Source organism: Mustelus asterias, chromosome 18, assembly GCF_964213995.1.
Source record: "Mustelus asterias chromosome 18, sMusAst1.hap1.1, whole genome shotgun sequence".
Taxonomy (NCBI): Eukaryota; Metazoa; Chordata; class Chondrichthyes; order Carcharhiniformes; family Triakidae; genus Mustelus; species Mustelus asterias.
Window position 1 is genome coordinate 80,648,216 of NC_135818.1, and position 27,676 is coordinate 80,675,891.

Below are 27,676 nucleotides of genomic sequence, written 5' to 3' on the forward strand. Positions count from 1 at the left end.
TAAGGTGTTGGATTGGGGGAAGGCTAACTTTATTGGGATCAGGCAGAAATTGGCAGCTCTTGATTGGGAGAGGCTGTTTGAGGGTAAATCCACATCTGGTATGTGGCAGTCTTTTAAGGAATGGTTGTTAGGGCTACAGGACAAGCATGTGCCTGTAAAAAAGAAGGATAGGAAGGGTAGGATTAGAGAACCGTGGATAACCAGGGAAATTGAGGGACTGGTCAAAAGGAAAAGAGAGGCGTATGTTAGGTCCAAGCAGCTAAAAACGGAGGGAGCTCTGGAAGAGTATAATGAAAGTAGGAAAATACTCAAACGGGGAATTAGAAGAGCAAAAAGGGGTCACGAAATGTTCTTGGCAGACAGGATTAAGGAGAATCCCAAGGCATTTTATTCATACGTTAGGAACAAAAGGGTTGTAAGGGAAAAAATCGGACCTCTCAGGGACAAAAGTGGGGACTTATGCTTGGAGCCCAAAGAGGTAGGGGAGATCCTAAATGAATACTTTGCGTCGGTATTCACTAAGGAGAGGGATGTGTTGACTGGGAGTGTCTCGGAGGGGAGTGTTGAACCGTTGGAGAAAATCTCCATTACAAAGGAGGAAGTGTTAGGTTTGTTAGAGAATATAAAGACTGACAAATCCCCAGGGCCTGATGGAATCTATCCAAGGCTGCTCAGGGAGACGAGAGGTGAAATAGTTGGGCCTCTGACGCAAATCTTTGTCTCGTCACTGGACACAGGTGAGGTCCCAGAGGATTGGAGGATAGCCAATGTGGTCCCGTTATTTAAGAAGGGTAGGAAGGATAACCTGGGTAATTATAGGCCGGTGAGCTTGACGTCCGTGGTGGGGAAGTTGTTGGAGAAGATTCTTAAAGATAGGATGTATGCGCATTTAGAAAGGAATAAACTCATTAACGATAGTCAACATGGTTTTGTGAGAGGGAGGTCATGCCTCACGAACCTGGTGGTGTTTTTTGAAGAAGTGACCAAAATGGTTGACGAAGGAAGGGCCGTGGATGTTGTCTATATGGACTTTAGTAAAGCGTTTGACAAAGTCCCTCATGGTAGGCTAGTGAAAAAGGTTGGATCCCATGGGATAAAGGGGGAGGTGGCTAGATGGGTGGAGAACTGGCTTGGTCATAGAAGACAGAGGGTGGTAGTGGAAGGGTCTTTTTCCGGCTGGAGGCCTGTGACTAGTGGTGTACCGCAGGGCTCTGTATTGGGACCTCTGCTGTTTGTGATTTATATAAATGATCTGGAAGAAGGAGTAACTGGGGTGATCAGTAAGTTTGCGGACGACACAAAACTGGCAGGACTTGCAGATAGTGAGGAACATTGTCAGAGGCTACAGAAGGATATAGATAGGCTGGAAATTTGGGCAAGGAAATGGCAGATGGAGTTCAATCCTGATAAATGCGAAGTGATGCATTTTGGTGGGAATAATGTAGGGAGGAGCTACACGATAAATGGAAGAACCATAAAGGGTGTAGAGACGCAGAGGGACCTGGGTGTGCAAGTCCACAGATCTTTGAAGGTGACGTCACAGGTGGAGAAGGTGGTGAAGAAGGCATATGGCATGCTTGCCTTTATAGGACGGGGCATAGAGTATAAAAGTTGGGGTCTGATGTTGCAGATGTATAGAACGTTGGTTCGGCCGCATTTGGAATACTGCGTCCAGTTCTGGTCGCCACACTACCAGAAGGACGTGGAGGCTTTGGAGAGAGTACAGAGGAGGTTTACCAGGATGTTGCCTGGTATGGAGGGGCTTGGTTATGAGGAGAGATTGGGGAAACTGGGGTTGTTCTCCTTGGAAAGACGGAGGATGAGGGGAGACTTAATAGAGGTGTATAAAATTATGAAAGGCATAGATAGGGTGAACGGTGGGAAGCTTTTCCCCGGGTCGGTGGTGACGTTCACAAGGGGTCATAGGTTCAAGGTGAAGGGGGGGAGGTTTAACACAGATATCAGAAGGACATATTTCACACAGAGGGTCGTGGGGGCCTGGAATGTGTTGCCGGGCAAGGTGGTGGAGGCGGACACACTGGGAACGTTTAAGACTTATCTAGACAGCTATATGAACGGAGTGGGAATGGAGGGATACAAAAGAGTGATCTAGTTTGGACCAGGGAGCGGCGCGGGCTAATTGTTCCTGGTTTCTCGTTTCAAGGCTTCATTCTACGATCATCTTGCTGGTGCCAGTACAGAGTGAGACTGCGGATAGTTGGGAACCTGTCTCGGGGGCAGGGGATTCATATGGTGTTCGTGGAAGTGGAAATGACTAGGGTTGGGAAGCATTTTCCGATCGGGGCCATTGTGATCTCCTGGACTCGTTTCGATCGCCTCAGGGGGTCGGAGAGGAATTTCCCAGATTTTTTTTTTCCCCATATTGGCCCTGGGGTTTTTCACTCTGGGTTTTCGCCTCTCCCTGGAGATCACATGGTCTGGAATGGGGGGGTGGGGGTAAGTTAATAGGTTGTAATGAACAAAGCATCGTAGCTGTGAGGGACAGCTCGGTGGATAGGATATTGGTATGTAGATAGGCTGGAAAATTGGGTGGGGATCCTGGATTCAGGATTCAATCCTGGACCGGGGAGCGGCGCGGGCTTGGAGGGCCGAAGGGCCTGTTCCTGTGCTGTATTGTTCTTTGTTCTTTGTTCTTTGTACTAAGGGTTAATTTAGCATGTCCAATCCACCGAACCCGCACATCTTTGGACTGTGGGAGGAAACCGGAGCACCTGGAGGAAACCCACGCAGACACGGAGAGAACGTGAAAACTCCGCATAGACAGTGATCTAGGTCGGGAATCGAACCCAGGTCCCTGGCGCTGTGAGGCAGCGGTGCAAACCACTGTGCCACCATGCCGCTGGTCTGTTGTGGGGGTTACGGGGATAGAGCGGAGGAGAGGGCCAGGGTAAGATAGTCGGTGCAGACTCGATGGGCTGAATGGCCTCCTGTCGGCATTCTATGAATGTCTCCACAGATGCTGACTTTTTTCTGTGACATCAGTAGCAAGGCTCTGACTTGGATCAAGTGCCCTTCAGATTTTAGATAGAAGTGGACAGAAGGTTGAAAGATTAGGTTTTAGCAGATTGCTGCACAGATACCAATTGATATTCTGGTTTTCATACTATAATAAGGAGACTATCAACCTGGCTGCCGTTTGTCCCATTTCTTCGATTGAAAGCAAAATGAAACTTGACCATTTTCATGCAATCTTGTAATTTGGCTGGAAACATTAGCTGTTGCTGAACACCAGCTGATCCTAAAATGAAACCTAACTGTTAATAATCTGAAGGTCTAATCAAGACAGATTTGGGAACAAAATAAAGTACTTCAGGTGAATAACAAGTGCTTACATCTATCTACAGATGTCACTGGCCCACGATTTGCTGGAACAGGCCGCCTGGTGACATGTCCCATGAATTGGACCTTTTTCCTCACTCTTCAGCTTGGAACACTCTGTGAATTGCTGGAAGCACAAGTTGATATTTACAGTGCGACTTCTTACACATTGAGGTCACAGCGAGATCCTGTTTTTGTGAGACCAATGTGGAGTGGCACATATCATCGGCCAGCTGGTGGCAATTTGCAACTCACATCGTATCACTTTGTCTCAACTTCCTGGGTGATATTTACACAAAAATAATAACGTGTGTGTTAAACATCCCCATATTTCCCCACCAGGTTCTGGGTCATTTATGTTTCCCCTTCTCTTTGTTGTTACAACATCTTTATAGCACACAGAAGAATCTTTATGGCACACAGAAGACTGATTGTGTCCTCCAGGTCGATATTGCCCATCAGTACATGGTGGTGGCGGGGTGAGGGGGGGGCGGGGGGGGGGGGGGCGGAGGGTAGAGAAAGGTCAACTTAATTGGGGCGGCACGGTAGCACAGTGGTTAGCACTGCTGCTTCACAGCTCCAGGGTCCCGGGTTCGATTCCCGGCTCGGGTCACTGTCTGTGTGGAGTTTGCACATTCTCCTCGTGTCTGCATGGGTTTCCTCCGGGTGCTCCGGTTTCCTCCCACAGTCCAAAGATGTGCGGGTTAGGTTGATTGGCCAGGTTAAAAAAAAAAAATTGCCCCTTAGAGTCCTGAGATGCGTAGATTAGAGGGATTAGTGGGTAAATATGTGGGGGTAGGGCTTGGGTGGGATTGTGGTCGGTGCAGACTCGATGGGCCGAATGACCTCCTTCTGTACTGTAGGGTTTCTATGATTTCTATGATTTCTATAATGCAAGGTAGGTCCATTCAAAAGTCTGACAGCAGCAGGAAAGAAGCTGTTCTTGAGTTGGTTGGTATGTGACCTCAGACTTTTGTATCTTTTTTCCGACGGAAGAAGATGGAAGAGAGAATGTCCGGGGTACGTGGGGCCCTTAATTATGCTGGCTGCTTTTCCAAGGCAGCGGGAAGTGTAGACAGAGTCAATGGATGGAAGGTTGGTTTGTGTGATGGATTGGGCTACATTCACGACCTTCTGTAGTTTCTTGTGGTCTTTTTAGTAGATGGGATAGAATTTTCCAGGAATGAACAATGGAAGCATCCAGAGCACATTGATAGACTGAATGGCCATTTCAGAGGGCATTTAAGAGTCTCCCACATTGCTCTGAGTCTGGAGTCACTTGTAGGCCAGACCGGGTAAGAATGATGATTGAGGATATTTCTCAGGGTCATCATTACCAAGACTAGCTTTATATTCCAGCACGGTGGCACGGTGGCACGGTGGTCAGCACTGCTGCCTCACAGCTCCAGGGACCTGGGTTCGATTCCCGGCTTTGAATCCATAGAATCCCCACAGTGCAGAAGGAGGGCACTCGGCCCATCGAGTCTGCACCGACCACAATCCCACCCAGGCCCCATGCCCGCAACCCCACATATTTGCTCCGCTAATCCCCTGACACTAGGGTCAATTTAGCATGGCCAATCAACCTAACCCATACATCTTTGGAGTGTGGGAGGAAACCGGAGCACCCGGTGGAAACCCACGCAGACACGGGGAGAACGTGCAGACTCCACACAGACAGTGACTCAAGGCCGGAATTGAACCCGTGTCCCTGGCGCTGCGAGGCAGCAGTGCTAACCACTGTGCCACCGTGGGGGTCACTGTCTGTGCGGAGTCTACACATTCTCCCCGTGTCTGCGTGGGTTTCCTCCGGGTGCTCCGGTTTCCTCCCACAGTCCGAAAGACGCGCTGGTTTGATGCATTGGCCATGCCAAATTCTCCCTCAGTGTAACCCGAACAGGAATGTGGCGACTGGGGGATTTTCACAGTAACTTCATTTGCAGTGTTAACGTAAGCCTTACTTGTGACTAATAAATAAACTTTAAGCTTTGAATTTAAATTCCACTAGTTGCTGTTACGCTATCATTTCCTCCGTTAAAAGATTGATTGCAACTTAAAGGAGCTATTTACTTGAGTAGGTGCGCTGTGAGTGACATTACAGAGAATCCACGGCACAGATACTGGCTTGTTTTACCATTCCTACTCCACACAATTCCCTCTCCATCAAACTCGATCAACACATCCAGCAGGGCTGAGCGCAAAGCAAATATTTGGATCCAGAAATTGAAGTGGGGAATGAAAACATTTATTTTAATTGTCAGCCGCTTGATATTCTGATGGAAACAAAATGCTTTCAGTCTCCTGCACAACTCAGTTAATTTATGAATCCATTTTAAGACAGACCTTTTTCTGAACAAAAGTGAAAATTGGTTTAACACTTGTGCAGCGTACAGAAGGGAAGCGAGAGATTGTCTGCTATCAGAACAATGTATCAGATTAATGATGCTTTGGTAGTTAAAGTCTAATTAGATTTTTACAGACTCTAATGCCACGTGCAGAAAAGAAGGGAGATCATTTCAAGGGCATGACATCCAATTACTGGAACTGAGCGTTCCACAGCACTGTAGGAATGACAAGCACATGAGTCTCCATCTCACTAGTTCACAGACAGATTGTATCTCTGGTCCCTGCTCTTCATTTGCGTTTACCACAAGATGCAATTTTGCTGAGTCACAGCGAAAGCTTTTCCTTTGCCACAAGCAGTGCCCTAAACTTGGGGGCAGCACGGTGGCACAGTGGTCAGCACCGCTGCCTCACAAGCGTCAGGGACCCGAGTTCAAATCCTGGCTTGGGTGGGTCACTGTCTGTGTGGACTCTGCACGTTCTCCCCGTGTGTGCCTGGGTATCCTCCGGGTGCTCCGGTTTCCTCCCACAGCCCAAAGGTGTGTGGGTTAGGTGGATTGGCCGTGCTAAATTGCCCCTTAGTGTCAGGGGGACGAGCGAGGGTAAATGTATAAGGTTATGGGGATAGGGCCCAGGTGGGATTATGGTTGGTGCAGACTTGATGGGCCGAATGGCCTCCTCCTGCACTGCAGGATTTTATGATTCTAAACAACCCATAAGTCTTTTAAGAGACTTTTGGATAGGTTCATGGAGGTTAGTAAGATAGAGGGTTATAGATGAGCCTAGAAGGTAAGGAAATTGTTCGGCGCAACTTGTGGGCCGAAGGGCCTGTTTGTGCTGTAGCTTTTCTATGTTCTATAATATCTTGCATTTGGAAGAGAAGAGAAAAATCCCATTCCCTCTTACTGCTCAAACCTAATGGAGGGGTCGATAGTGGCAGTGTGTTAATGGCAGCCGGTGGAATTTAAGCTCAATTAATAAGGTGTAGAATCGAAAGCTAGGGCAGGATTTTCTGGCTCTTCCACGATCTTTTGATGAGGTGCAAATTAGCCTATCACTGGAAAACAAAAAGTTTATGCATGTGAATAAAGAGAACAATTGGGACTGGTAACTTCAAAATGCCAAAAGCCGACTCCGCAGTGTGGGTAACATCAAAGGGAAAGAAATGGTATAACTATGGAAACAGGACGATGAGGGGGGAGAGACAGCTAACATCAGAACTGCAGCAAGTTGCAGCTATATTCTCCGGAAAGAAGCAGCCATTTTACGCCTTTGCTGAACCGGGCGACTATTTTCCAGACGTGGCCACATTAACCTGGTTGTGGTAAGTATTTACCAAAAGAGAAGACGCTGGAAAATCTCAGCAGGTCTGGCAGCATCTGCAAGGAGAGAAAAGAGCTGACGTTTCGAGTCCAGATGACCCTTTGTCAAAGCTGCTTCTCTTTTGATTTCAGATTCCAGCATCCGCATTATTTTGCTTTTATTTATTATGTGGTAATTATTTGCTGGATTTAGCTCATAGAACTCATAGAAGGGGAGGCGATGGCCTAGTGATATTATTGATAGACTATTAATCCAGCAACTCAGCTAATGTTCTGGGGACCCTGGTTCGAATCCCGTCACAGCAGATGGTGGAATTTGAATTCAATAAAAAATATCTGGAATTAAGAATCTACTGATGACCATGAAACCATTGTCGATTGTCGGAAAAACCCAGCTGGTTCACTAATGTCCTTTAGGGAAGGAAATCTGCTGTCCTTACCTGGCCTGGCCTACATGTGACTCCAGAGCCACAGCAATGTGGTTGACTCTCAACTGCCCTCTGAAATGACCTAGCAAGGCGCTCAGTTTCAAGGGCAACCAGGGATGGGTAATGAATGCTGGCCTAGTCAGCAACACCCATGTCCCACGAATGAATAAAACTTTGTATTGATGCTGTTTGGGAAAAAGAATGTCTCAGAGTTCAGGAGAGTGAAGGGAGTTTTGGGGACTAGGGGATAGGTTTCATGTAAAATTATGTGTGTATAGCCACCAGTGTACTGAAGTGTCGTAGAGTATTATAGACCTTGTGTGTGTGTTTGTTTCTCTTTTACATTAATAAATATTCCTTATTAATTATTAACACAACGACTGGACTGTTTCCTCAGTGAGTTCCTCCTATAATACCAGATAAAGCACATACGCCACTACTAACTGGTGTTCCAAGTTACCCTTCTGGATTTTTGATATCATAGAATCCCTACAGTGCAGAAAGCCATCCGAGGCCATCGGGTCTGCCCTGAGTCTCTTAAAGAGCATCCCACACAGGCCCCTCCCCTCCATCCTATCCGCACAACCCCAAATATTTACCATAGCCAATCCACCTAACCTGCACATCTTTGGACTGTGGGAGGATACCGGAGCACCCGGAGGAAACCCAAGTGGATATGGGGAGAATGTGCAAACTCCACACAGTCACCCAAGGGCGAAATCAAACCCGGGTCCTTGGTGCTGTGAGGCAGCAGTGTTAACCACTGTGCCACCTATTTAACACTCACATCTAACATAAGCCTCGTTGATACCACTATTACTTGCTGCTTATGCTATTTGACACACGAGTAGTCCTGTGTTACAGCTTCACCAGCTTGACACCTCATTTCCAGGTGCTGCTCCTGCCAGGTCCTCCTGCTCTCTTCATTGAACCAAGGTTGAACTTGGTGCTAATGGCAACATGGGGGAATATGCCAGGCCATGAGGTTACAGTGATCCACTCAGTTCTTCAGACCTACTTTCTACCCTGACCCACTCACAACTGGTGATCCATCAACTGGCCCAGATCCACTCACTAACCCAGATCCACTCACTAACCCAGATCCACTCACTAACCCAGAGTCACTCACTGCCCAGGATCCACCCACTGCCCGGGATCCACTCACTGCCCGGGATCCACTCACTGCCCCGGATCGACTCACTACCCGGGACCACTCACTGCCTGAGATCCACTCACTGCCCTGGATCCACTCACTGCCCTGGATCCACTCACTGCCCTGGATCCACTCACTGCCCGGGATCCACTCACTGCCCAGGATCCACTCACTAACCCAGATTCACTCACTGCCCAGGATCCACTTACTGCCCCGGATCCACTTACTGCCCCGGATCCACTTACTGCCCCGGATCCACTCACTGCCCAGGATACACTCGCTGCCCTGGCAGGATCCACTCACTGCCCGGGATCCACTCACTGACCGGGATCCACTCACTGCCTGGGATCCACCCACTAACCCAAATTCACTCACTGCCTGGGATCCACTCACTGCCTGGCATCCACTCACTGCCTGGGACCCACTCACTAACCCAGACCCACTCACTAACCCGGATCCACGCACTGCCCCAGATCCAGTCACTGCCCAGGATCCACTCACTACCCAGGATCCACTCACTGTCCAGGATCCACTCACTGCCCCAGATCCACTCACTGCCCAGGATCCACTCGCTGCCCGGGATCCACTCACTGCCCCATATATTCGTGTTGCTATGTGACTTGTGGTTTGAATGAGATAGCAGTTTGTAATCGATGCTGTATAGAAGAGCAATGTGAACTCGGACCTGATTGATGTGCCGATAACATTGCCCCATTGATACGGGGATGCTGCACAGTGAAGCTTTGCCATTGTGTTCTGGGGCGGGGCTTTTGTTGTGCGTTACAATCAATCAGATTGTGGACACAAAGTCGTTTTAATCACCTGAAAGTCACTCTCTCCTGTGCACTGCCTGGTGACATTTCCTCACGCTTGTTGGCAGACAGCTGATTAAATTGGAAGGATTGTTAATGCTGCAAAATGGGAACTTGTCATCTTGATATCCATTCTGTGTTCATTCGCCTCTCCTCCTCCTTCCCTGAGAACGGTAACGCAGACTAAAAAATGATGACTATTCGTAGCAATCAAGCTCGATGAATTAATCAAGAACAGACCAAACATGACATGAGGTGGCGGAGGGTGTTGGGAACCATGGGTCCAAAGTCAGCTGCCCCTCTCAAGCACGTTACACTTAGCACATATCAAATTATCCATAAACTGTATCCCAAAATGTTTCTCTCTGAAAGAAATCTGCTATCTTTCTGAATGAATCAATACTAATGACTCCCTAAGGAGTCTTCCATAGATTTCACTGAAAGGATGGGTAGGATTTATCCACCATCCAAAGGGTCGACAGGGAATGCATTCCCCCCCTGATCACAGACGCCTCATAATCATTTAATACCCCAAGGAACATTAAGTAGAATATGTTCACAACAGGGAAGGAAGGCGCGTCCCAGAGCAGTTTGGGAGGTGGAGATATTGATGGAGAGGTCAGTGGCAGAGGGTGCATCAAAGCGGGCAGGCTTGGTGGACGCTGGTGGGTGCGGGGTGAGCGCGGGGTGCGGTGTAATGAGAATGTGGTAACAGGACACTTGGAAAATATCAACACGATTATACAACATCAATATGGATCTTTGAAAGTGAAATCATGTTTGACAAACATACTGGAGCTTTTGTAACTGGCAAACTAGGTAAGGGAGAACCAGTAGATGTGGTGTATTTGGATTTTCAGAAAGTTTTTGATAGAGTCCTACATAAGAGGTTAGTGTGCAAAATTAAAGCGTATGGAATTGGGGTAATATATTGCACTGATTGAGAATTGGTTAGCAGACAGGAAACAGAGAGTACAAAGAACAATACAGCACAGGAACAGGTCCTTCGGCCCTCCAAGCCCGTGCCGCTCCCTGGTCCAAACTAGACCATTCTTTTGTATCCCTCCATTCCCACTCTGTTCATGTGGCTATCTAGATAAGTCTTAAACGTTCCCAGTGTGTCCGCCTCCACCAACTTGCCTGGCAGCGTAGGAATGAATGAGTCTTTCTCAGAGTGGCTGATAGTGACTAGTGGGGCCCTACAGGATCAGTGCTTGGGCCCTAGCTATTTACAATATACATCAATGATTTGGATGGGCAAGCGATTGTTTCCAAGTCTGCTGACAAACATGAAACCTGATGGGAATGTGAGGCTTCACTATGATTTAGACAAGGGTAGCACAGTGGTTAGCACTGCTGCCTCACAGCGCCAGGGACCTGGGGTTCGATTCCCGGCTCGGGTCACTGTCTGCTCATTCTCCCCTGTGTCAGCGTGGGTTTCCTCCGGGTGCTCCGGTTTCCTTCCACAGTCCGAAAGACGTGCTGGTGCCTTGGCCGTGCTAAATTCTCCCTCAGTGTACCTGAACAGGCGCCAGAGTGTGGCGACTAGGGGATTTTCACAGTAACTTGATTGCAGTGTTAATGTAAGCCTACTTGTGACTAATAAATAAACTTTAACTTTAAGGGAGGGCAGGCCGCCCTGGGCCTTACCTGCCACATGTGAAATTTCGGAAAGGCTGGGAGGACAGCGGGAGGAACACTAAAGGAATTCTTTGGGCCTCTCCGCCAGCAAAATTCTGCCTAACGTTTCTGCTCATCTGTTTTGAATTTAAAAGGTATTTAAAACATTTTGGGATGTCCTGAGGTGGTGCAAGGTGCTATAGAAATGCAGTCTTTTTTCTTCGTATCCAATAACAGAGAGGCCAGAACTCTCCGATGTCCTGCCACACAGGAGCTGCCGATCCCTGGGACATGACAGCAGAACATCTATCAGCAAGCGATGGCCACTGGCTGTTTTATTGTCCCAGACATACATTCGGACTGTGGGAATAATTGTACACTCTGCTCTTTGGTGGTTAGAGATGCCCTTGATCATCTTTCTGTATTCCACAGGCATGAACTTGTCAGTGCCCAGGCATTTTATCTTCTTTCATTCTCACCTGCTCTTACATTGAGCGACCCCTTCATACTGGTGAAGGAAATGAAAGAGGGAAGAATCTGATTTATTTGCAGGCCGCACACCTCCCACCGTGACCCTTGTCAAGAACTGAAAGACAATTAGCACCGGGTCATCATAAATGGAGGGGGTGGCTATCGTAATTCAGAGTAATAGAATCCCTACAGTGCAGAAGGAGGCTGGAATAAGTCCTCGTAGGCAGAAGTCCCTTCACCAAAATCCCTTTATTTACGAGTCTGACAGCAGCATACCGAGTGCTTTCAGTTAGCTGCCTACACAAGGAGTCCCAGAGGAACTGGCATTCCTGCTGCTTAAGTACAAAGCAAAAGGCTTCCTGATTGGCCCATCAATTTGGCCCTTAATCAGGGGGTTCATATTCTAACAGGCCCACCTCAATGGCCTGATAAAAGTCGTTACAGAGGCCAATCGGTCTATCGAGTCTGCACCGACCACAATCCCCCCAGGCCCTGTTCCCATAACCCCAATATTTACCCTGCAAATCCCCCTGACACTAAGGGTCAATTTAGCATGGCCAATCAGCCTAACCCTCACATCTTTGGGCTGTGGGAGGAAACCGGAGCACCCGGAGGAAACCCACGCAGAAATGGGGAGAATGTGCAAATGCCACACAGCCAATAGTTGTAGCTTCAATATCACTTGACTCTTTATCCTTTCATTTTTCTCTCGCATGTTTCTCACTGGTCCGAGTGAGAATTTACACAATCTTCATTTAGAACATAGAACATAGAAAGTCACAGCACAAACAGGCCCTTCGGCCCACAAGTTGCGCCGATCACATCCCCACCTCTAGGCCTATCTATAGCCCTCAATCCCATTAAATCCCATGTACTCATCCAGAAGTCTCTTAAAAGACCCCAACGAGTTTGCCTCCACCACCACCGACGTCAGCCGATTCCACTCACCCACCACCCTCTGAGTGAAAAACTTACCCCTGACATCCCCCCTGTACCTACCCCCCAGCACCTTAAACCTGTGTCCTCTCGTAGCAACCATTTCAGCCCTTGGAAATAGCCTCTGAGAGTCCACCCTATCCAGACCCCTCAACATCTTGTAAACCTCTATCAGGTCACCTCTCATCCTTCGTCTCTCCAGGGAGAAGAGACCAAGCTCCCTCAACCTATCCTCATAAGGCATGCCCCCCAATCCAGGCAACATCCTTGTAAAGAATGTTGCCTGGATTTAGTAAGAAATGTTGTAACCCTCCTCTTCCACTTACATCTATTATACTCTAAATTTCTCACACAGCTGCCAGACAACACGGTCAACTCCACATGACACAACGACACATCTGTTCCAAGTAATGCACTGAATCATTGCCCATTCACTGTCTTTTAGTCAAACTCTAGAGGGGCCATGTAGCAGCCATATTCATTGTTCCCTCTTTGTGTTACTGCCCAGGTACCTGACTTGTTGTCAGTACATCACTGTATGTCACTGAATCTAGTCTAAAGACACTGGTAGCATCAGTGAATTTCTAGGCCATTGTGGCCTATTGTTAATGGGACTTCTATGTGGAGAGGTGGTGTAGTGGTAATGCCACTGGATAGTAATTCAGAAATCCAGGCTAATGCTATGGAAGCCTCAGGTTCAAATCCCACCATGGCAGCTGGGGGAATCGTCAATATATTGATTGTTGTAACAACCCATCTGTTCATTCATGTCCCTGTTGGGGGAGGAAATCTGCCGTCCTTACCTGGTCTGGCCTACTTGTGACCCAGATCCACAACAATGTGGTTGATGCCTAACTGCCCTCTGAAATGGCCTAGCAAGCCACTCAGTTCAAGGACAATTAGGGATGGGCAACAAATGCTGCCCTTATGCACAACCCATGGAACAAAAATTAAATGACAGAACTCCAGGTATATTTGCCGGTGGTCCGGAAGGTGACCAGGTTCCCAAAAGGTGCTCCCGGGATTCTCCCAGGGCTGGAATCAAGGTTCCAATGGCTGTCAGTTTCTACATGGTGAGCTTCTTATTTTAACTGGCACAATATATCCATGGAGTCGAGATTTAGGATTTGTGTGTGTTGCCATTGGTAGACTGTATTTGGAAATATATTTTATTGAGGTAATATTAATGGGTAAATATTAATGGATTAGTGGGTAAAATATGTAGGGATATGGGAGTAGGGTCTGGGTGGGATTGTGGTCTGTGCAGACTCGATGGGCCGAATGGCCTCTTTCTGTACTGTAGGGTTTCTATGATTTCTATGATTAATAAGTGCATTTCCATCAGGTGGATTGTAAAAGATCTGAAGGCACTATTGGAAGAGCAAGAACAATCATCTCTCGACCAAAAATTAAAAGAAAGATTGTTTGGGCAATCAGCGCTGTTGCTTGTGGGATCTTGCTGTGTTATTTTGTCTGCTCGATGGTGACTGCACTTTGGGAACAATACATTGGATGTCAAATATCCTGACTGCTTCATAAGATGTTGTGTAAATACAAGTTTATGAGGCGACACAGTGGTTAGCACTGCTGCCTCACAACGCCAGGGATCCGGGTTTGATTCCCGGCTTGGGTGACTGTGCGGAGTCTACACATTCTCCCCGTGTCTGCGTGAGTTTCCTCCGGGTGCTCCGGTTTCCTCCCACATCCAAAGATGTGCAGCTCAGGTGGATTGGCCATGCTAAATTGCCCCTTAGTGTCAGGGGGACTAGCTAGGGTAAATGCATGGGATTATGGGGATAGGGCCTGGGTGGGATTGTGGTCGGTGCAGACTCAATAGGCCGAATGGCCTCCTTCTGCACTGTGGGACTCTATGATGAAGTTTATTTTTGCAAAACGCATTTAACGCAACTCCTGTACCTTCATGTTTTTTTTTTGCATCCAAACTGGATAACCTTACATTTATCCAGCGCACTTGCCTACTCACTCAGCTTTTCCAAATCACTCTGGCCATAGCCTGACCAAAGCATCTCTGTATCCTCCTCACATCTCACCCTCCCCCCACCACCTCACCCCACCCCATCCCCAGGATTGTGTCACCTGCAAATCTGATACTGTGAACATTGTAAATTCTTTGGCCTGCCAGTTTTTTCTGAAATTGTTGATCAGTCATTGTATAAATTGACACTTATATTTTCAATTGACCATGAAACCAAAATGTTGCGGCCTGGTATTCCACAACAAGAATAGTTACTTGCTTTAACGCATTGTAACCTTCAACTTCAGAAGTGGAACTGCTGCAGTTGCAATGAGGAGGAGGTGGTGGAATGGTGGCATTGTCACGGGGCGAGTTATCCAGAAACCCAGAATAATTCACCACGGCCGATGGTGAAATTTGAATTCAGTGAAGGAATTAAAAGTCTAATGATGACCATGAAACCATTGTCAATTGTCATAAAAACCCATCTGGTTCGGTAATGACCTTTAGGGAAGGAAATCTGCCATCCTTACCTGGTCTGGCCTGCATGTGAATTCAGATGGTTGATTCTTACATGCCCTCTGAAATGGCCACTTATTATTAAATGCTGCCCCAGCCAGCAATGCCACATCCCATGAAATGAATTGAAAAAAATTGTATTAACTATAATAGGGCCAGCTGTAGTCGTGCCAATTGGAGTAGTGTTTATTGTAGATGTACCAGTTGCAGTTGTGTAAATTGTGGTGTTAGTTGTGTGAGCTCAGCTGTAACAGTGTCAACTGGGAAACATTGGTCGAATACGCCTGTGAATATGAAACACTCTCTAGATTGCCTTTTACTGAGCCCTGAGAGAGCTGGCACTGTCGAAAGTTAAATCCATCTGGCCGCTCTGATAACATTCCTGATTCTGCTCTTCATTGAGGAAATTCAATTAGGCGACATCTCCAGAGCGACTGTGAAATTAAGGCTTGCCTTTGTATCTCACTCCCTCAGGCTGTCCCAGAGCTCCAAAGTCAATGAAGTGGGCTGGAATTCTCCCTTCCTGGACGCCCGCTACCACTGCCAGTGAGAACGGTCGCTGCAGCGGGATCGGAGAATCCCGGTCGTGGGTGAGGTTGGAGAATTTCTGCTGTGTATACTTCTGAAGTGTACCTATTGTGGGTGAATGTGGCAGCTACTTATGCATGTCAAGATCCTACAAACAGCTGATGAATGGGTTTGATTTGATTTATTATTGTCATATGTATTAGTATACGGTGAAAAGTATTGTTTCTTGCGCGCTATATGGACAAAGCATACTGTTCAAAGAGAAGGAAAGGAGAGAGTGCAGAATGTAGTGTTACAGTCATAGCTAGGGTGTAGAGAAAGATCAACTTAGTGCGGGATAAGTCCATTCAAAAGTCTGGTGGCAGCAGGAAAGAAGCTGTTCTTGAGTCAGTTGGTACGTGACCTCAGACTTTTGTATCTTTTTCCTGACGGAACAAGGTGGAAGAGAGAATGTTCAGGGTGCGTGGGGTCCTTAATTATGCTGGCTGCTTTTCTGAGGCAGCGGGAATTGTAGACGGAGTCAATGGATGGGAGGCTGGTTTGCGTGATGGACTGGGCTTCATTCACGACCCTTTGTAGTTTCTTGCGGTCTTGGTCAGAGCAGGAGCCATACCAAACTTTGATACACAGTAAGAAGTCTCACAACACCAGGTTAAAGTCCAACAGGTTTATTTGGTAGCACGAGCTTCTGGAGCGCTGCCCCGCTGCACCAGGTGATGAAAGAGCAGCGCTCCGAAAGCTTATGCTACCAAATATACCTGTTGGACTTTAACCTGGTGTTGTGAGACTTCTTACTGTGCCCACCCCAGTCCAACGCCGGCATCTTCACATCAAAGCTGTGATACAACTAGAGAGAATGCTTTCTATGGGTGACCAGATAATTGACTTTTTGGTGATGTTGGTTTAATGTTGGCCTGGACCCTGAGCATGTAAACAGAGCTTTGGCCTAACTTCCCATCAGACAAATGGCCCCTCCAACAACCTCTCCACCCCCCACCCTCCCCCAGTGCCACAGTTGTCAACACAGATTGCATTTTCAAGTCTGTGGAGCTTGGCTCCATGATTTAAGGTGAAGTGAGTGCTCCACCTGAGCCAAGCTCTGATGCTAGTGAACGTTGGAAGAGTTCAATGCTGAAACTCTTGTTTTCTTGTGTCCGCTTGGTTCTCTGCGCCCAACCCTGCTATCTGGTTAAAAGAGTTGGTGGCACTCAGCTCTCAGTCTTCCGCCAATGCCACCCTATAGAATCACAGCATCACAAAATAGTAACAGTAGAGAAGGAGACCATTTGGCCCATTGAGTCTGTGAAGAGTAATGATGAGGACTCAACCTGTGCTCACCTGTTGAGTTTGTATAGGATATAGTCTTATATCCCTCATGCTTTTATGTGGGGATATTATAGGATACTGTTATATATCCTTTATATCTAATTCAAGTTTCAAGACTAGGAAATACTGAAAATCTTTATTAAATCAAGTCAATGTGATAAAAGAACTAAAGAACGTCACAAGTGTGCCATGTTCTCTTGCTGAAGCAGCCGCGATTCCCAAGAACCTCCAGTGTGTTGTGTCTTTTATCGATTTAATGATGTGGGACAAATGTAGGTACGACATGTCATCATGTTCTTTATGTGTGTTGTCGACATGCATGATATTACAACCTTGCTCGGGCGAGACCGGAAATTCCCGCCCGAGGTCAACGGAGATTTCCATTGTTGGACCCTCGCCCGCACCAATTCCATGGAGGGCAATGTGGTAGAGTTCCGGCTGCAAGCTCGTTTGCTGGTGAGGCTAGCTGTGATCATTTGTTGTACATGGCTTTGATGTCCTGGGCTGTTTATTACACTCTGGACGTGCCACACACAAGCGATCATTGTGTTTTCTCTATTAGCTGTGCATGATCTTGTACGGCCATTGTTACCACCGCAGGCTTGCTGATAGATATCATCCTAACAAAGGCTTACTCTAGCTATTTAACCTGCTACACCCATCCCACTTCACATAGCTTTTTTAGTTTTTATGTGGGTGTTGCTGGTTAGGCCAGCATATATTGCCCACCCCTAATTGCCCTTGAGAAGTCGGTTGGGAGCCTTCCTTGAAGCGCTGTAGTCTTTGCTGGTGTATGTACATCCATGGTGCTGTTAGGGACTGAGTTCCATGATTTTGACCCAGCGATGATGATGAAATGATGATATATTTCCAGTCAGGGTGTTGTGTAACTTGGAGGGGAATGAGGTGCTGTTCCCAAAAACCAACTGCCCTTATCCTTCTAGACGGGAGGCTGAAGGATAGAACGGCAGCACGGTGGCACAGTGCTTAGCACTGCTGCCTCACAGCGTCAGGGACCCAGATTCGATTCCCCGCTTGAGTCACTGCCTGTGTGGAGTTTGCACATTCTCCCCGTGTCTGTGTGAGTTTCCCCTGGGTGCTCCACAGTCGGAAAGACATGCTGGTTAGGTGTAGTGACCCGAACAGGTGCCGGAATGTGGCGACTAGGGGAATTTCACAGTAACTTCATTGCAGTGTTAATGTAAGCATTGCTTGTGACTAATAAATAAACTTTAAACTTTAAGATAGGTTACACCAGCTTGCAATAGCAGAATGTCAGGTTGGCTATCCTTCTGTTTCCCCTATCCCCATAATCAGCCATCAAAATGGGGTTGTCCGACATGTTTTTCTTACGTGTGTGCTTTAAAAATATATGATTTAATCCTTACTTACTGATCAGCTAATTAACTGACAAACATGCTTCATCACAGGATAATTCCCTAACCCTAACCCTAAAACCAGTGCTGCTACTTGATTCCAAACATTAATTCACAAGTCATCATTTTCATCTGCAACCGCAGATTGAGCTGCCTTCAGGTCCTCTCCACACACTGTGTAACTAATTCAGGGACCATCTGAACTTGCCGAGCTGTCTTAGCTGGTATGCCAGTTGGAATCTCCAGAGAGTTTCCTGACCCATCCGCAGGATTGCTTTTTCTGCCTTTTTTTTGCCAGAAATGTAGTTTATTTATTAGTGTCACAAATAGGCTTACATTAACACTGCAATGAAGTTACTGTGAAAAATCCCCTGGTCGCCACACTCCGGTGCCTGTTCGGGTACACTGAGGGAGAATTTAGCACAGCCAATGCACCCTAACCAGCATGTCTTTTGGACTGTGGGAGGAAACTGGAGCACCCGGAGGAAACCCATGCAGATACGGGGAGAACGTGCAGACTCCGCACAGACAGTGCCCCAAGCCGGGAATTGAACCTGGGTCCCTGGCGCTGTGAGGCAGCGCTGTGAACAACTGTGCCACCGTGCCGCCCTTGTCATTGTCATTGTGATGAATCTTTCTCTTCTTGTGGAAGATGATAGTTTTTGCTTTACTTTTCTGTCCTATGAGTTCCTGTTATTTGGCCAACAGAAGACCCTCCAGGTTCTATTTTTCTTTGTGTTTGTGCTTAGTACTGGTTTCAACTTGCACTCGTTCAACCTGCCCAGGATTGCACACAGTAAAAACTTTGAGAACAAGTTGCGTTTATAGCGCATATTTAATGTTGCCAAACATGCCAATGCTCTCCATGGGAAGGGTCACAAACAATTTTGACACCGGGCAGGTGAACAATGGCTTGGCCAAATAGGTAGCCTTGGAGGAGAGTCTGAAAAGAGGGAGCTTGGTTTGGGAAGGTTAATTCCAGATTTTCAACGCAGTCACCAGAAGTGGAGATCTCGGAAGCTGTAAGGCTGGACGTGATCATGGATTATGCACCAATTGATGAGTATTGGACAAACAAGAGGCTTCTTTTCAAACTGATCAGAAACACTCTTGACCAGTCCTCCAGGGCCAAGAACCGCAAGGAGCTGAATGTTCCAGAACAGGAAAAGGAGGGGGAAAGGAAGGGAACACAGCAGCCAGCGAGGCTTTGTTTTACTTGATGTAAGGTGAAATCTTACTTTACTATATATGGTGGGTGCCATTATATGGGGGTGCTCTCGCATTTAAGCGGCCTGCCTTTTGCATTCAGGAGAGGGCTTTCACTTTCTTTGTAGATGGATCTTATTTTTATGTACTTTACAAGATGGCTCCCATTTCTGTGTAGTCACATGCGGCCCACTTACTGTTCCAAAGGTTGCATGCTTGCTGAAAATAAGTTAAGTAGGGTTTACCGTTGCTGCTCATCAATTTTTCCAGATACTTTCCTTCTTGACATCATAAAGTATTCATGCAGATAGTGCGTTATCATGTCCACACGATAAGCCAGAGCATTTCACAGAAGACATTACTTCTGACGCACTTTCCAGTATAGACAAACTTAGCAGCAGCTAGTTGTGAAAGGCAAGATCCTATATGCTGGGAATGAATAAATGATCAGGCAATTCCTATTTCTGCTGCTGTTCTTCTATGAACATCAGTGTGGGATCTCCTACATCCAATTGAGTAGGTAGGCAGTGTTAGGGTGGAACATTCCCGTCCCGCCCGCCATGGGAATTGTAGCCAGCGGGACACGAACCATGCAAGGGTCTGTTGACCTCGGGTGGGATTTTCTGATCTTAGGGTGAGTGCAGCCAGAAAATCCCAACCTTAAGGTCATTTAGTTAAGCATTGAAACAATGTCACCTCCCAGCTTTCAACACTCCTTTCATACTAGGGCAGCAAAGTGGTTAGCACTCAAGCACCAGGAAACCAGTTTCAATTCTGGCCTTGGGTGACTGTCTGTGTGGAGTTTGCACGTTCTCCCTGTGTCTGCATGGGTTTCCTCCGGGTGCTCCGGTTTCCTCCCACACTCCACAGATGTGTGGGTTAGGTTGATTGGCCATTCCTCCTTAGTGTCGGGGGATTAGCAGGGTAAATACGTGGGGTTACGGGGATAGGGCCTGGGCGGGATTGTTGTCAGTGCAGGCTCGATGGACCAAGTGGCTTCCTTCTGCACTGTAGGGATTCTATGGATATGGACTTGGAGTAAACACGCATAGAAACTAGAAGTAGGTGTAGGCCATTTGGCCCTTGGAGCCTGTTCCGCCATTCATTTTGATCATGGTTGATCATCAAATTCAATATCCTGACCCTACCTTCCCCCTGTATCTCTTGATCCCATTAGCCCCAAGAGCTATATCTAATTTCTTCTTGAAATCACGCAATATTTTGGCATCAACTACTTTCTGCGGTAGTGAATTCCACACATTCACCACCCTCAGGGTGAAGAAATCTCTCCTCACCTCAGTCTTAAAAGGTTTACCCCTTATCCTCAAACTATTCTTCTGGATTCCCCCACCATCGGGAACGCCACACCACACTAACGTAATGTGAGGGACAGATTAGCTGTGTTCTCATTAAATGGTGGAAGTGGTTTGAGGGACTAAATTATTTACTCCTATAAAAAAATGTGGCTTGAATCAGTCAGCACTACAAACTGAGTATAATCCTACAGGTGACCGAGACATCCCAAATCAGAGAGGCATGTAGACTGAACTCTATTCATCTTCAGACCTCATTGTAATGACACAGCCAGTCCATGTGGCCTACAGATGGACCTGGGCAGGGTGCCAATCAGGAACAGTCCTTTTAAGGACTGTTGGTTATGCTGTTCAAGATGTTACCAACATGTAATAGTCCTGAAGCTTTTGTTACCAAGGGGAGGTTGATCTCTGAGAATTAACAGTGAACCAGTGGGGGCCTGGAATGCGTTGCCGGGCAAGGTGGTGGAGGCGGACACACTGGGAACGTTTAAGATAGTCACATGAACGGAGTGGGAATGGAGGGATACAAAAGAATGGTCTAGTTTGGACCAGGGAGTGGCACGGGCTTGGAGGGCCGAAGGGCCTGTTCCTGTGCTGTATTGTTCTTTGAAAGGTTAACACTCAAAGAGAAGTACCTCCCTTCATAATCTGTTCAAGTGAGTACGATCTGCTCTGCAGCAACTTTTAGTGATCAAACAAAATAACTACCTGAGACTCTGTAAAGCAACCAGGAACACTTTATTTTATTTAACTAGCAGTAAACAGGTTAACAAAATTATTAACAAACTGAATAAAACATGGAATGCTGTTTAGATAATTACAATTCCCACTCATTAACGAAAATATTAGAATTTTTAGCCACTCTCAAATTTCAATCAGGGGTTTGTCATCTTCCAGAATCCACTCTCTTCTTTTTTGATTTCTTCTGCCTTCACTATCTTCTGTTGCTACCTTTGCGATTGAGATGAGGCTTTCTTTTAAGACATAAATGTGGCTGTTACACTGGCAGACCGTTGCTGTCAGTGTGTCTGTCTGTCTGTCTCTCTTTCTCTGAGAGCTGAGGCAAGCTGTTACTCGGCAGGTGCAGTCTGGCAGTTCTCTGGAGCTGGGAGCTGGTTTTATACCCCTGGTGACATACCAAAAATCCCCACAATAGGATTGGTTTACAGGTTATCAAAACATCAAATTCAAATCTGATAGGCTGCTGCTATTCAAATGCCAATTTCGAATTGATTGGTTAAAATTCAAAAACCTGTTGTCTTTGGCAGCAATTGCTGTCTAGGTTAGCGATACAATGTTTCACCCTGTGCTCTCTGTGTACTGCACACCCGCATCGCTTTTAACCCTCTAAGTATAGCAGAAAAAACAACCTTGTTAAACAGACCATGCAATGCTGTCTATGCTTAGCATTTTTACAATTGTTTTATAATTTTACAAACGCTAACTTCACAACACTTTCATGTTGGAAAAACCTCGCAGCTCCAATCTCCCCACCCAGAAGTGACAGTCGAAGCTCACACATCACAAGCACTGATTGGGGCAAGGGGATATAACAATCCAGGTCAGAAATGGGAGCAAGGACCTCTCCCCAATGTTCAGATGGGTCCTGTTCTCATTTCAATGGGACATTAGGGGCCACCAACAAAGAGAGTCCCGACTAATGTCACTGCTACCAAATAAACCTGTCGGACTTTAACCTGGTGTTGTGAGACTATGTACTGTGCCCACCCCAGTCCAACGCCGGCATCTCCACGTCACTGGGTTTGGGTAGGGGTCTTTGCGCTATCAAATGGTATTTTTGTTGTGTCCGTTTCCAACCCACAAAATGGGGGGTTGGGGAAGGGGGGGCATTAAATGAAGCCGCTAACATTCCTGTTTAACAGGCAGATACTGGAGTGTGTCGTCATTGGGTTACATGTGATATACAGCACAGAAACAGGCCATTTGACCCAGCCAGTCTATTCTTAGTGTCAATACTCCACTCCTCCCATCTTTCCTCATCTAAATCTACCGTCCTAACCCTTTCTCGGTGGTTGTCTTATATTGGCCTGTAGTTCTGCTTTTCTCCACAAGGGGAAACATTCTTTCTGCATCCACTCTATCGAAACCTTTCATAATTTTAAAGACTTTTATTCGACCCCCTCAGCCTTGGTTTCTCGAGAGCAGAGACCCAACCTGTTCAACCTTTCCTGATATACAGAATCATATAATCCCTACAGTGCAGAAGGAGGTCATTCGACCCATCGAGTCTGCACCGACTCTTCAAAAGAGCACCTTACCCAGGCACCCGCCTGCCCCCCCCCCCCCCCCCCCCCGTAAACCTGTAACCCCATTGCATTTACCCTGTTAATCCTCTTAACCACAAAAAGGGGCAATTTAGCACGGCCAATTCACCTAACCTGCACATCTTTGGACTGTGGGAGGAAACCGGAGCACCCGGAGGAATCTTCCCCAGGGCAGAAATGGCAATTACAAGGGGGCACAAGTTTAGGATAAGGGGGGAAAGGTTCAGTGGAGATGTGCGGGGGAAGTTTTTTCCACAGAGGGTGGTGGGGGCCTGGAATGCACTGCCAAGTGAGGTAGTTGAGGCAGATACGTTAGCAACATGAACAGACGGGGAATAGAGGGAAAAAGCGGTTGGTCTAGATAGAATGATGTGACTGGCGCAGGCTTGCAGGGCCGAAGGGCCTGTTCCTGTGCTGTACTGTTCTTTATTCTTTGTTCTTGAAACCCATGCAGACATGGGGAGAACATACAAACTCCACACAGATAGTTACCCAAGGCCAGAATTGAACTTGGGTCCCTGAAGTGAGGCAGCAGTGCTCACCACAGTGCTGCCGTATTACCCTTTTGTTTTTGCAATATATGCACTACTCATATCAGGTATCATCCTTGCAACTATCAATTTTTTAAAAAAAGGATTCTCTACGATTGGAACACATTCTTAATATAATTTAGATTGATACAGGCACACACAGCCTATAACCACAAGCTTTGACAACTATCACCTCTCTTCAAGTCATGAAGCTGGGTCTCATGGACATGTCTGCACGAATGGAATACTGGACAGCTCCCTAAGAAAAATCATCATTTTCCTGCTCCCTCCTCCTCCTCCTCCTTATTTTCCAACCGCTCAAAGGCATGTGTTGAGGTCAGCATTTAATTGCAGTCTCAAACCAAGAGTGAAAAGTGCTGACTCTGAGCCGAGAACGTGTGTGAGATGTGACCATGACATTGCCTAAAGTTAGGGGCCTGCACAGTTGGAGCGCTGCCTTTCAATTAGTGTTTCTGCTGACGTAGTGCTTTGTACTGACATAAGTGACGATGCCAAAAGATGTCAGTCTGCTTGGGACTTGGGTGTCTTTCTGAGCAGTCCTGCTTTGCAAACTCATTCCGCTGGGTGAGATTTTAACCCATTCAAAACCCATCAACTTGCCCAGCGTTAAAATTGGGCCCATTAATATTTTCGAATAGTGTTGTCAACCTTGCAGGATCACCATGGAGTCTCTCACACTAAAGTTACGGGGGGTATTCAAATGTTTTCTTTCCCCACCCCCCCCAATTTCTTTGAACACCTTTATTTATTGGTTAGATAAGTATTAGAGATGGATAGAAAAGGATGATCTACTGTGAGGGCTGTTGGATATGATAAGTCATGTGATGGAAATTTCAGGTTGATAACCTGATTTTTTATTAGAGTCATTGAACAATACAGCACGGAAACTGGCCTTTCAGCCCAACCGGTCCATGCTGACCATGGTGCCCTCCCAGCTCAACCTAATTGCCCACGTTTGGCCCATATCCCTCTAATCTTTTCCCATCCATGTACTTATCCAAATGCTTTCTAAAAGGTACTATTGAACCTGTCTCAACCACTTTCTCTAGCAGCTCATTCCATATTGTTCATTATTCTTGGGCTTTCTGGTGTGCCTCTTACTCTAGACATGTACAATATCTAGGGTGGCATGATGGCACAGTGGTTAGCACTGCTGCCTCACAGCGCCAGGGACCCGGGTTCAATTCCCGGCTTGGGTCGCTGTCTGTGCGGAGTCTGCACGGTCTCCTTGCATCTATGTGGGTTTCCTCCGGGCGCTCCAGTTTCCTCCCACAATCCGAAAGACGTGCTGATTACGTAGATTGGCCATGTTAAATTCTTCCTCAGTGTACCCGAACAGGCGCCGGAGTGCGGCGACTAGGGGATTCTCACAGTCACTTCATTGCAGTGTTAATGTAAGCCTACTTGTGACACAAATAAATAAACTTAGAAATGTTCGGCACAATTGAAGTGTATCTTTGAACCATAGAATCCCTACAGTGCAGAAGGAGGCCATTTGGCTCATCGAGCAGAAGGAAGGGGTTTGACCCGATGCGAAAGTATTTATTGAACATGAGAAAAATTTAAGCCTCGTTACATTTTGCATTTTTTTTTGGTATTGCAGATTTCTCAAAAGCTGGGGGAGCTGTACAGTGAAATGATCTTTGTAAATGGCTTTGTGCACTGTGACCCACATCCTGGCAACGTGCTGGTGAGAAAGTCCACACAAACCAACAAAGCTGAAATCGTCTTGCTGGACCATGGATTATATCAGGTAGGCTCCGATTCATATTGATGTTTGGTGCAACTCAGTGTTTCCGAGTGAGCGAGGACTATGTCACAAGGCTGTAGACTCAAGGCCGATATGCAAATTAATGTGCGTAATCCAGGATATTGCATATCCCGAATTTTGGTCACCTCAGCATTGGTGGCAGTGCCTTCAGTTGCCTAAACCCAAACCACTGGAATTCCCTCCATTAATCTTTATGTCTCTCTGCCTCATTTTACCCTTTAAGATACTCCTTAAAACCTCTCTCTTTCATCAAGCGTTTGGTCATATCTCCTTATGTAGCTCAGTGTTGTTACGACGCAGAGGTTAATCCCCTTTACCTCGCTTCATAAAAGTGTTTGGGAAGGTGTTAACTGTTCTACATTAATGTCTAGAGGTTTATTAACATAAAGACCTGACACTCGCTTTAAGAGAATAATCAACAACTTATTTTATTTAACCAACCGGAACTTTAAACAAGTGACACATTAATTACAGTAAGGTTCGACTGCAATGCTGTTCAAATAAATACAAGGACCATTCTGTACCAAAACAGTAATAACAGAATTTTAGTCACTCTCAAAGAAAATGTACAACCAGGTCTGATGGCTTTCAGGAGCTTTCCAAGTTTTTCTGTAGATTTCTCTGTCTGTAAGGTCTTTCTGATTTGATACCCTTTTGTTAGATAGATGGAGAATTCTCTTCAGAGATAATTCTTTAGCTGGCAGAGTGGAGAGCTGCCCTCGAGATGTCCTTCTGTTCGGGCTGACTCTCAGTTGAACTGCTGGCAGGTAGTTGAGTTCCTCTTTTTATAACTCAGATTTGCAACAACAGAAAATTCAAATTTGATAGGTTCCTGATAACCTGATCTCTTTAAACTGATAGGCTGTCAGAATGCAAAAAACCCACAAAGCCTGTTACCAAGGCAACCCTGATGTTTTTGTCTCTGCAACAAATGTTGCAATCTGCGTACTCTGTATACCTACATTTTAAACATCCCAGCATTGAACACAAAACCAGCTTTTAAAGGGACCACGCACTGTTTTTCCCTCTGGCAGTTTTTACAATTCTTTTACATCTTTACAAACATTCTTTACATCTTTACAAACTCAGCTTCACAACAGTGTCCATGAAATTATAGGTAGGGGTGACCACCCTCAGCCCTTGTGAAGGTGAAGTCCTCCCTTCACACTGAGCGTACCCTCCATTGTGTTGTGTGGCACTACCACCATGCTGTGTGGGATAGAGCCAGAATCTAGCAACTCGAGACTGGGGATTCTTGAGGCTCTATGGGCCATCAACAGCAGCAGAACCGTATTGAACCACAATCTGTAACCTCTTGGCCCGACATATTCCCCTGTTCTATCATTAATCCTAGGGATCAGCCCTGATTCAATGAAGAGTGCAGGATTGCATGCCAGGGGCAGCATTAAGCATAGCTAAAACAGCTCACCTGGTGAACACAGGTTGTACAAAGCCATTCACTTGCATTTCGAACAGCAGAAGCAACACACAACAGACAGAACTAAGCGGGCCCACAACCAGTCGTCAGATCTGAGCTCTGCAGTCCTGCTCCATCCAGTCATAAATGGCTGACAATTAAGCAAGCAGTAGGAGGGGGAGGTTTCATAAATATCCCCATCCTCAGTGAGGTGGGCGCCCAGCATATCACTGTGAAAGGGGAGGTTGAAGCATTTACAACCATCTTCCGTCAGAAGTACCATGTGGATGATCGATCTCAGCCTCCTCCCGAGGTCCACGGCATCACAGATGCCCGTCTTCAACCAATTTGACTCACTCCACTCAATATCAGGGAATTGCTGAAACCACTTGATAATGCAAAGTTCATGAGGCCTGACAACATTCTGGCAATCATACTGCCTGGACGGGTGCAGCTCCAACAACATTCAAGAACCTTGACATCATTGAGGACAAAGCATTCCGCTTGACTGACACCCCACGCACAAACTTAGATGTTCACTCCCTCCACCACTAACGCACAGTGGCAGCATTGTATTCCATTTACGAGATGCACTGCAGCAACCCACCAAGGCTCCTTCAACAGCACCTTTCAAACCTGTGACCTCTACAACTCAAAAGGACAATGGCAGCAGACGCAAGGGAACACCGCCATCTGCAAATCCCCCAGCAAGCAACATGCCATCCTGACTTGGAACTTTATTGCCATTTCTATGTTGTCACTGGATTAAAATCATAGAATCATCAAATGGAATCATAGAATCGCTACGGTGCAGAAGGAGGCCATTCTGCCCACTGAGCCTGCACCGACAACTATCCCACACAGGTCCTATCCCTGTCACTCCACGTATTTACCTTGCTACTCCCCCTGACACTAAGGGGCAATTTAGCATGGCCAATCGACCTGCACATCTTTGGATTGTGGGAGGAAACCGGAGCACCCG

General features: G+C 46.7%; 1 protein-coding gene across 2 annotated transcripts in view; it reads left to right on the forward strand.

Moving 5' to 3' along the window:
- adck1 (aarF domain containing kinase 1) overlaps positions 1-27,676 on the forward strand; it is a 490,953-nt gene that overhangs the window by 328,890 nt on the left and 134,387 nt on the right. For both annotated transcript variants that reach the window (XM_078234382.1, XM_078234384.1), the window contains exon 9: positions 25,110-25,259. In XM_078234382.1, the coding sequence (XP_078090508.1) occupies positions 25,110-25,259 (150 nt within the window). The remainder of the gene's footprint in view (positions 1-25,109; positions 25,260-27,676) is intronic.